This window comes from Aulostomus chinensis, chromosome 8, assembly GCF_037954235.1.
Source record: "Aulostomus chinensis isolate RoL2024-O1b breed Wild chromosome 8, RoL_Achi_v1.0, whole genome shotgun sequence".
Classification (NCBI taxonomy): Eukaryota; Metazoa; Chordata; class Actinopteri; order Syngnathiformes; family Aulostomidae; genus Aulostomus; species Aulostomus chinensis.
This window is the reverse complement of record NC_141327.1, coordinates 11,105,837-11,116,699: the sequence shown is the minus strand read 5'-3', so window position 1 is coordinate 11,116,699 and position 10,863 is coordinate 11,105,837. Positions and strand designations below refer to the sequence as shown.

Below are 10,863 nucleotides of genomic sequence, written 5' to 3'. Positions count from 1 at the left end.
TCTTAAAGTTGGTGTGACATAAAGTCACATCGGCTCAGTGTTTCGCTGCTCTGCTCCTCTGGCTCGCAGTAGCGACGTTGAAAGTTTTATTTTTTGTCGTCAAAGAGAATAAAAGACAAAATGCTCAGTCGTTACACAGAAGGGGTCCTGCGGCGGACTGGCGACGCGTCCAGGGTGAACCCTGCCTCTCGCCCGAAGGCAGCTGGGATAGGCTCCAGCCCCCCACCCTGAACAGGATAAGTTGCAGAAAATGGACTGATGGATTTAAAGGTTACATTCTGATTTGAACTTGTTTGTAACTTTAACTTATATCACAATGGCAACCAAGATTCAAAATCTATATGAAAGTAAACCTCTCTGGATTTTTTTTTAGACATAAAGACGAAAATAAACAAATAAAACACTGAATGAAATGAGCTACACTCTGCCTCCACTACTTTTATCCACAGGCTGCTTTCAGTCAAATTCAACTGTGGGGTTATCCACGCAATGAAAAAGATCTTTTTTTGTCTGTCAGTGAATTAATTTTGATCACACAATGTACATGAATAAGCAAAAAATTGAGTCATATTTTCACTCTCCATAGCATAAATCAAAGATTTCACAGGCTCAACAGATTTGCTAAAATAATTTTTATGCACTGCTGTGATTCAGGGTATGACGGCCAAATGACACTGATGAATAACATGAGCATCAGCTACATGTACTGGTACAATATCATTAGTAGCTGTGGACAAGCCTCCATCCACAAGCTTGCTATTGGCCATATCACTAGTGAGGATGTGGCTAAATCCACTGCTCTAGTAGGCAGTATTCCTCCAACACACAGACTTAACTTCCCAGGTTTGGAAATAAAGGAGGAGGCTTAGACTTGTGTGAACAAATATGGTGAAAATTATCGTTGGGCCAATTTTATTGAGTAAAAGTCAACTAATTCATAAAATTGAAATCAAATTAAACACATTTGTGTAAGTTATATCCATCAATCCATTTTCTTCCGCTTATCCTGTTAAGGGTTGCGGGGGGGGGGGGGGGGGGGTGCTGGAGCCTATCCCAGCAGCCTTCAGGTGAGAGGCAGGGTTCACCCTGGACAGGTCACCAGTCCATCGCAGGGCCAACAAATAGAGACAGACAACCATTCACACTCACAGTCACACCTACGGTCAATTTAGAGTATCAATCAGCCTCATCCTCTCTTGATGTCTTTGGACTGTGGGAGGAAGCTGGAGTACCAGAGAGAACCCACACAGGAACAGGGAGAACATGGAGACTCCACACAGAAAGATCCTGTGATGGAGGCGGGACTCGAACATGGAACCTTCTTGCTGTGAGGCGACAGTGCTGACCACTGCACCACCGTGCCGCCTTGTAAGTTAATATAAAGAACAAAGTTATTATATAGCAGAATTCATTAATATAATCTTTAGAATGTTGTATGACCTAACTGTACAGTGTATTATATAATAAACTCTTGACAAAAGGAGATGTGGAACGGTGCAGATTTGATGATGAAGTGAAATGAAGAGGATTTCAAGACATCTTTGGGCTAAAGACATCAGCGCTTTTCCTGAATGACACAAATCTACAACAGCGGTTCATTTTTATAACATGTTTATTGGTCATATACAAAATAAAGTAAGCTGTTTATCAACAAACATACAGTATATACATAAATAAATTAAAAGATGCATCAGAATGATGAAACAGTAAATTTCATGGTTACCAATACCTTGTCATCATCACTTGTGTATCTAAATTGAAAAAAAAAAAAATACAATAATTTAGTTGAAGATAAATACTTACAAAGACGGTCACATTTTAAGTATTTTCCCATAGAAAGTACAGTATAATAATTTAATACACCCCATACAGAAATATTACAAAACACAGAATCTCCTATAACGAGGGCTTTTCTGAATAGGCTACGCCATATTCACACAAACTCACTACATTTCTAGAGCTTTAAACTGACCGTTACACACTTTGTGAAACACGCACAAATATCCCAGCTCACATGAGCAACCTGGACCAATACTCACCAGTAGACACGAGCGATGTGATTGAGAAAAAAAGAAACTCAAAATGAGAGAGGACACAAAAACGAAAATGTTGACACCAGGGCAGAGGCAGCAAAGTGTGTGCAAGAGCGGCGGAGGAGGTAACTCAGGAAGCAAAACAAACATCATTATTGATGAAACCACCAAACAAACGATCAAAGGAATCCTTGGTTCATTTACTCTCATCGATTAGTATCGGAGGTGTGTGAAAGTTTTGTTTTTGTTTTTTTTAAAGAGTCTGGTGGCGTTATTCACTGGACAGGAAAAGAACTACATTGGCCAAGCAGAATCTTCCAGAATCTTTTCTTTTTAATAACTTCGCAGCCCACTGAGTTACTTCACAGACACTCTGTATAAAGGAGAAGTGAAGTGGAAAATGGCTGAAAGTTCTATCACACATTCCTTTCCTTCTGTATACAATATTTATGAATATGGTTTAGGAGTTGTTTTTTTTGTTTTTTTTTGTTTGTGTCTTCATGACTCCTGTAGAAGCAGCAGAAAAGCGTGTCTTCCGAGCTCCAAAAGCCACAGCAATTCCTATCTGGTAACCACTGAAGGGCAATGTGGTCAGCTGATCACTTCTGCTAAGTCAAAGTTAACACAGCCCGCAGTTATAAGTGTAAAACACCTAGAAGACCAAAAAAAACAACAACAACCCCAAAAACCTCCAATTATTGAGGGGGATTGGAGGCCTTGATAGGCAGCTCCAATACATTTTGAATCATAATGTTTGGGAAAAGCAAGACAAGCAACAACAAATGAGGCCAATTTAAACAAAGGCTAATTGACAAAGCATGTGATAACCAAGAGATTGCTCAAGACTCCATGTATAAGCTCTTTAACCAAGTCACACCACACTGTCACACCTGCAATTTTGAGACAATTTCACTCACGCACCACCATAACCGTACTGCTGCTGTGTGGCAGGAGTTCTAATTGAACCCCGTAGAATCTATAAAACAGCAGCCTCCACCTTTTAAACACATGCATCCCTCTTTAAACCGCATAAGATTACTTGTTTACAGTTAAATATTCACATTTTTTGCTATTATTTAAGAACTGTTCTTGGCAAGACACCAAAAATATAAGTTAAAAAAAAAACACCTTGGTGACATGAGACCGCAGAATACACAACGAATTCCTTATTTCAGAATTTGAAGTCTTGTGTTGACAACTGAAGTGACTAGTTTTATGTGTCACAAAAAAAGAAATCGTGGGGAGAAGTGTTCTATTCCTTAAATTGTGATAGGCAACGTCAAAACAACGTCAACACAAAGCTTCAATTTCTAAAACAATAAATTCACAGAGCTTCATGCAGTGTCACGTCTGGAAAATTATCTTTTTAGGGGTCTTGTTAAAAATCACTCAATCAGGAGCTAAAAATGTGAAGATTTAACTAAAAAGAAGTCATATCATGAAGGTTAATGAAGGAGCACATAAACTAGAGGGTGACATTGTTTCAAAGTACGGTGTACACATTTTGACAAAGACATTTAAAGTTTTGCTTCCACTTGATCAAACCCAAACAAAGCACAAGTTATGTTTCCTCCCATTTCACACCAACATGATCAAACACACCACACAAGACTTACCAGTCAAAAACCAAATGATCGAATTCAACGAGCAAATATCGAGACAGACGGGAAGGAACAGGGTGAGAGAGAGGAAAAAAAATATGTTAAAAAAATGAAATATAAAACATACATAAATATACTGGTTGTGATTTTCTTGTGGCTCAATATATTATCGAGTACAATTCTGTGATGACATCTTGTGTCATGATCATTTACATTTGTTGAATTCACAGTTGACTTGATGATCAAATATCTCTCAATGTAAAGATGTAAGAGAAATATCTGGAAATCTCAAACTCACTTCCCTTCCTATACCTTTATCTTTTGAAAAAAATATCCTTCTAGGGTACCGACGAGCACAGGGCTGAATAATCTTAACAACCGTAGCTCCTTAAACTTCACAGTGAAAATAGTGGTTCAGGTAAAGCGTGTTGGCTGCCATGTTTACATCAGTAAAGACTGCATCTATCTCAGAACATAACTCAATTAAAATCAGGTTTTCTTTTTTGTAAAAGAATGGTAAGGCTATACGTCGCATAACGGTAAACCTCACTTTTAGACAGACAAGCCATTAAATAGCAGGATCGATTTTTCACTTCGTAAAACACCAAATACAGTAACAAATTTTAATTCACTTCCCTGACACTTATAGAACATTTCAAAAAAACAAATAAATCAGGAACAACATTCAATATACATAATATAAAATGTACACAGCAAAAACAAAACGGTTTTAACACACACCACAAAAATAACTTATTAGAAGGGAGTCGGGGTGATGTAGCCATATAAGCCAATTGGTGAGTTTCACACTCTGTTACCTTGCCTGAATGCACAGTAAACACTTCCTCATCTCATCAGTCAGTTTGTCTGTAGTCATGAGCCTGCAGCACTGCAAGAACCACGATAAAGCCCCAAAGGTCTATTCAGAAACATAAGGAATGGATCTTCAGAAAAAGAACTTCTTAAAAACCATAAGTGCAGATAAGGGGCAGATAATGATGGAACGAGTCTGCAGTGCTGGAGCGGAATACTGGGACATTTTATGATGAGAGAACAAGTACGGTTACCCACTGTGTCATCACCCGCTTCCGCCATGAATCAAACAAGGATCAAAGTCATACCCATGAAATAGTGAAAGTTATAGTTACCTCGTCACGTACCTACACAGCACACCACACGCTAGTTCACGGTTACACACACGTGCCTAGTCACTAGAGAAAAAACAAAGCTATTCAGTAGTTAAGCCACTTTTGGTACAATTGCAAAATAGAGAGATACTGTATATCAAACAGATTTTGTAACCTTTTTTACAGGTTGTTACAAACAATGTAAAGATATCTTTATAAAATTCCAGACTCTACCATACATAGACAAAGATTCATTGATTATAGAACATCACATAAGACTACTTTTATTGTAAAGCTTGTGTGGAAATGACATCCCATTTGTGTGACTAATTTAAGAAAAAAAAGGGGGGGGGGGCTTTAAATTCTGATATTAAAATGTCACTACCAGCTCTTAGTAATGACTTCTGCACTTGAAAACTGAGCTTTGTGTTGTGGGTAAAAGCAAGAGGAGTGCAACTTAAACTGCTTTGTTTAAAGTAGATGGTGTCATTACCAAGATGTTTATACGGGAAGCCATAAAAATGATAAACATGCACCGAGTAAATGACATTAAACAGATGCTTTGACTCAAAAACATTCTGCAGTATTCCAAAGAGCATAATCTGGGCCCCAAAAATAGGATGAATGACTTTTGCAAATGAACTGCTGAGTCACATAAATGGGTGTTTTCCTCTTCTTCTTCTTATTGATCCTGATGGCTACTACACAGCTCATACAACAACGCAGAATTAAATGCTGTCACAACCTGATTGGTCAGTGTATCCCATTAAGCACAGGTATATTCAATCTGCTGCAGTGAATCTCCACTGTCCTTCCGCAATTCTTCATGTCGTCTTGACTTGTTGATGCATATCATTAGTTGACCAAGGCACTTGCCCTTCCAATTTCTTAAATGTTTCCTTTTAGGAACTCACATGAACAGAAGACATTATCTTCATTCAGCTCTGGTGTTCAAACGACAACTTCCCTGAAAATTCTCAAGTACAGAGGTGAGGTCAGTGACGTTTGATTCAATCAAAGTTTTCCCCGTAACATGTCTCTATTCTAAAAATCAATTTCCATTGCCCTTCTTCCTGGTAGATCCTGTAAATACTGTATGTAACAATGGAAGCCAATTGGAAGGATAGAATAGATAAGAGAAAGTGAAAGTTGGACACAGGAGGTGAAGAGACTGTAGAAAAAATACAGCTAACCAAATATAACAATACCAAAACAAACACGCGCCACAGAATTTCACAGAATTCCTGATATATAACAATTCACACACAGAGAATACACTTTGGACCTCATGTGAATGACAACACGGTACAAAACAGTAGAAATACAAGTAACACCATTGTGTAATATATATATGTATATATATATATATTATTTATTTTCTATAGTACTTTTTTGAAAAAGTTCTTGGCTAGGTGGAGCAAGATGGGACTTCTCTGCAGCCACTGAAATCAGCAGGTCACATTAAATTAAATAAATTCACCCAGGGACCCAAAATGTTTGGTGTCAGGGATTTGTCTGTAACTAATCCATAAATAAGTACTTTTTTAAATTTCTAGTCCATATCCATACATGATACATGTTAGAATATCTTTGTTTAACTGCTGTACATATGAGTTCAGCCATGTGATTTAGTGTCAAATTGACACTGAACATATGAATGTGTTCAAAGACAACTGAACAAAACTCCAAGATCGTTCCAAAAGAGTTGTTGTTGCGTGTTTTTATATCTCCTGTCCTGGACAAAAACCCTAAATTGTATGACTTTTCCAGGCTTTTCAGTGACTGTAGGAACCCTGTGCTAAATGATCATGCACTGACCAAGGGCTTGCCTCTTAAAGAGATATTTTGAATTCACTGAAGTGGGATAGTCGTCTATATAAGGGGTCTTTCCTCCAGAAGATGTGATGCACCTCAGCATTGTACTGATGTGGACAGGTTTGCAGAAAAAAAAAAAAGTATTTCATCCACCTGAACAAATGCCATCCATCCATTTTCTATACGAGACGGGGTTCATCCTGGATGTTGCAGGGGCATCAGAAGCAATAAGCAATCAGGGGTTCAGTATCTTGCTCAAGGATACTTCGACATGGTCACTGGGGGAAGTGGGGATCGAACCAGCAACCCTTCGGTTGCTAGACAGCCACTCTACCTCTGAGCCATGCCGCCCCTGCCCTCAAAAATCAACATCTGTTTACATGCATGCTATACTTGTAACTTTTTCCCTGCCAGACAGCACTAACTGTTCTCAGAGTCTACATTTTACAACTGTAATCCTACGCATGCACCATAATTTATTACTCAGCAAAAGCATGTTTCAGTTCAAACAGCTGATTTGTGGTAATGCACAGTAATACACTAGGAAGTACGAGGAAGTTCAACAGTTTAAAGCTACAGAGCCAGAGGAAAGTGCTGCCTAAGCCTAAGTGATAAAAATGTTACAAAATCTAGTGCACATGTTAACACATATTGAGTTTCTTTGGTGGGTGTTTAATTGGTTCTGCAGACACATCCACAGTAATGCAATGCTGAGTGTCAGAAGGCACAAAAGATGTGCTTCCCAAATCTACTGAAGGCAGGACCCCTACTGTGGCTGACTACCTTATATAACTCCACTTCAGTAAATCTGAACTATCCCTTTAATGAATCTGGACTCTTCCTCTGTTTCCATCAATTCCTTCCCTTGCACAGATCTGAGATGGGTGACAGTAATGTGCTGAGGCCATGCGATCGAAACTGCCCAGCTGTGTGAAGTCGGTGCAGGGGGAGAGAGGTGGCCAACAGAGAAGGGGAATTGCTCAGAAGCAATGGTACGCCATCCTGATACCCACTCATCTCTCTATGCCTCCCTCAAGACCGTGCATCTGTTTTTGACTTCACTATTGTGATCACGCTTGTTGCTGTTGCCACCTTCCCTGGTATGAGTGGCCCAATGACCGATGACGCTACTCCTCCCCCTCCTCCTCCCCCTCCAGCCCTGACCCCGACCCCCACCGTGGGGCTCCGTGCCACAGTCCTGGCAAAGGTCTGTAAAGCCTCATACTTAGACCTCAGAGCGTCCAGCTCAACACGCATGGAAGCGTTTTCATTGGCCAATTTGTCCACCTCCTGTTGCAGCTGGGCCTTCTGCTTCTCCAGCTCCTCCTTCTGGGTGACTCTCTTCACCCGGCAGCTGGCGGCGTAACCCCGATTCTTCAGGGTGCGCCGCCGCTGCTTCAGTTGCAAGATCTCTTCTTTGGAGAGCCCTCTGAGGTGCTGGTTCAGCTCCCGCACTGACATGGTCACCAGTTCCTCGTCTGTCAGGCTGGTGCCATTCTCCCCTGGCTCTCGCTTCACCTGGAGAGAGTGGGAAGAAAATGGGTGAGGCAGAAACAAACGATAATCAAAACTACAAGAGTGGCGTATCTGAAATATGCACTCCCTTACCTTCAAGGCTTTATTTCCTTTGTTTGTCGTCGTCATGCCACAAGAGCCTTGCTCTTCTGAACAGACCTACACAAATGCAGATGAGTTAAAAACACAAGCAAAGAACATTTATCAACACATATGAAGAAATGAAGCCTCCTGATAGAGATATAGCATTGACAATAGACTGTCAGCGTGATTTAATCAGATTCAACATTTGTTTGAAATCAAATACTTGTGGATAAACACCCACATACCAAATCCTGCTCTTCCTTTTAGGTACTATTGTATGGTACAATATTTTGCATGTGTATCAGAGTGCATGTAAGAAAGTGACTCACAAATATTTCTTAGAATTTCCCTGACTTCCTGTTTCCTAATGGTTACACTGACAGTGCACACTTTGTTGTGTTGAACTCTTATTGGTTGGCTTCAGGCCAATAGGAATTAAATGAGTGTGAAGGAAGAGGAAGTGGTAAAATTTGTGGGAAGGACTCCAGGGGAAAAACAACTGTTAAGAGCCCTTGCCCACACATACACACACCTTACCCAAGAGACTGTGGTGTAGAAACAGGAGGTTAGTGTATAATGCAGCAGAACGACTGATATAGATATACCCCTACTAGGATAAATATTAATATATGGAACACTCAGAACCCAAATAAACTGATGTATATTCATTTGTATTTGGGTGCAAACAAAAGACAAAAGGATGGAGACACAAAAGTCAACAACGAGGGTCCGTGGAAGTGGTAAAGATGAGCTCAGTCCTTAGAGTACACAGCTCCAGAGGACAATCTCCACACGCTCTCAATCAGATGCTTTGTATAGTGCATTTGTCTGGCCGTGTGTGTGTGTGTGTGTGTGTGTGTTCAATAAAGGGCGGCTATTGTTACTGCTGCTGAGCGATCATCATGAGACCAGTCATGATGACTCAGCAGATTCCTGGTCTCGCTCTCTCACCCCTCCCTCTCCTCTGCAAGCTCTCCTACTGCACACATTTCTGCTCTTCTCTGTCACTTTTCATCCTCCCCTCCTCTTCTTTTTATACATTCCTTACAACCTTGGTGGCCCAAAATGTAGCTGCAAGCAGAGGAAAGCTTAAAGGGAAGGGGGGGGGGGTAAAAAAAAAAGAAACACACTTACATGTGATTGGTTGTCTAGAGGACGGGGAGGTACAGCTGTTGTTCAAATATAAAACCTCTCACGCTTGATACTGCTGAATTAAATGTTTACTTCAATCATAATCTGCTGACTGAGGACAGAATGATTTTTCTAGAGAGATACTTTTTCAGTTCTAATCTGATTCAGATAGCTGCTGATACTGATTCCCTAGCAGAGCCTGTTTTCTTCAGTATTCTCAATATAATGATTTTGTTGGCATTAGTTATATTATGAAGCTGCAGTAAACCACTTTATTAAAAGAGCAAAAATATATAGAAATAAATTAAATCTAGGTATTCCAAAGCAATTTTTTTTGGAGCTGTAAGTATGGATTGGTGACATGTCTAGAATTATGCTAATGCTGGTTTATGCTCCAACACAAACTAAAATCGACATCATTCCAGTATCTGGTCTGAGAATAATGTCAGCCAATCTATGAACGAAGTACCCAAATCTGATATCCTGATCAGATATCCTCTCCAGGTTTCTCTCTCTCTATATTTGTACTCTTATGTATTTCACATCAGAACTGGCTTTAAGCAGAACTGCAATTGAATTTATTTCTACAGTCAATCACAACTTAGTTCATTTGTTTAAGCTCCTAGTTTGGGGACGTCTTAGTGACACCAGGCAACACAACTGTTTTTGTTTCTTTCTTATTCTTGTCTATCAAAAGGCACAGCAGCAAGCGTGCCAGTGAACCTCCCCCACAATGCACCTCTGTCTGTCTGTGATTGTGAGTGTTTTGTGTGAGCCACAAATCCCACAGTTATAAATAGATGTAGATCAAAGAAGAATGCATGTTACAAGCACATACAGGTAGTCTTACATGCACAGAACACAGAACATGCACAGCAACCGATGAGTAGTTTCTACCTGAATGGCTAGAGGAGGGGTGACACATACACCTTTCTTCACATTAGAGGTTTTCTATGATGGAACGATGGTACTACTTCATTCAGAGGTTTTGACTTCAAGCAGTCCTCATGGTCGTCCATGAACTGTACATCGAGAGCTTCCATCCTCATCTACAATTGCACTCCTGCGTTTTGTTGTATGTGCACCCTCCCACAGCTGGAGGTGCATCATCGCACAATAGATGGATCAAAGACACGAAAACTAGGGGTGGCTGCTGGGGGTGGGGGTGGAGTGAGTGAAAACAGAGGGGCAAAAAAGGAGGCTGTTTTCCTGCCAGGCACTGGTTTATTTCCCCTGTGCCCAAACCCCCAATCCCCTTAACCCATCTACATACAACAAAAAGCATGCCAACAACCACATACACATTCCCCCGCCACCATGCCAGCGGGGCACAATAAAACCCACATGTTAAATGGTTGACTGCAAGTGCACAAATGTGCAAATATATTTAAAGTGCAAGACAACACAAGCCCTGTATGGAAACTGCTTCAGAGGTTTGATGTCTCTTTTCATAACAGCCTCTTAGAATGAGAATTGTGAGCAGACTATCATAACAGCAGCGCGCAAAGGGAGTTGTTGGAGGTGCAGCAAAGGATTCATCGCATCTATATCCACGCT

At 40.4% G+C, this 10,863-nt stretch overlaps 1 protein-coding gene across 4 annotated transcripts in view; it reads right to left on the bottom strand.

The window, feature by feature from the left end:
- Window positions 1-1,364: 1,364 nt before the first annotated feature.
- The window catches only part of mafgb (MAF bZIP transcription factor Gb), a 20,982-nt gene continuing 11,483 nt past the window's right edge, over window positions 1,365-10,863 (bottom strand). For 2 of the 4 annotated variants that reach the window (XM_086210878.1, XM_086210879.1), the window contains exons 2-3: window positions 8,185-8,250; window positions 1,365-8,094 (exon numbers count right to left, since the gene is read on the bottom strand). In XM_086210878.1, the coding sequence (XP_086067004.1) occupies window positions 7,609-8,094; window positions 8,185-8,220 (522 nt within the window). In that variant the 5' untranslated portion in view covers window positions 8,221-8,250 and the 3' untranslated portion in view covers window positions 1,365-7,608. The remainder of the gene's footprint in view (window positions 8,095-8,184; window positions 8,251-10,863) is intronic. The other 2 variants (XM_086210876.1, XM_086210877.1) reach the window with 1 other exon arrangement.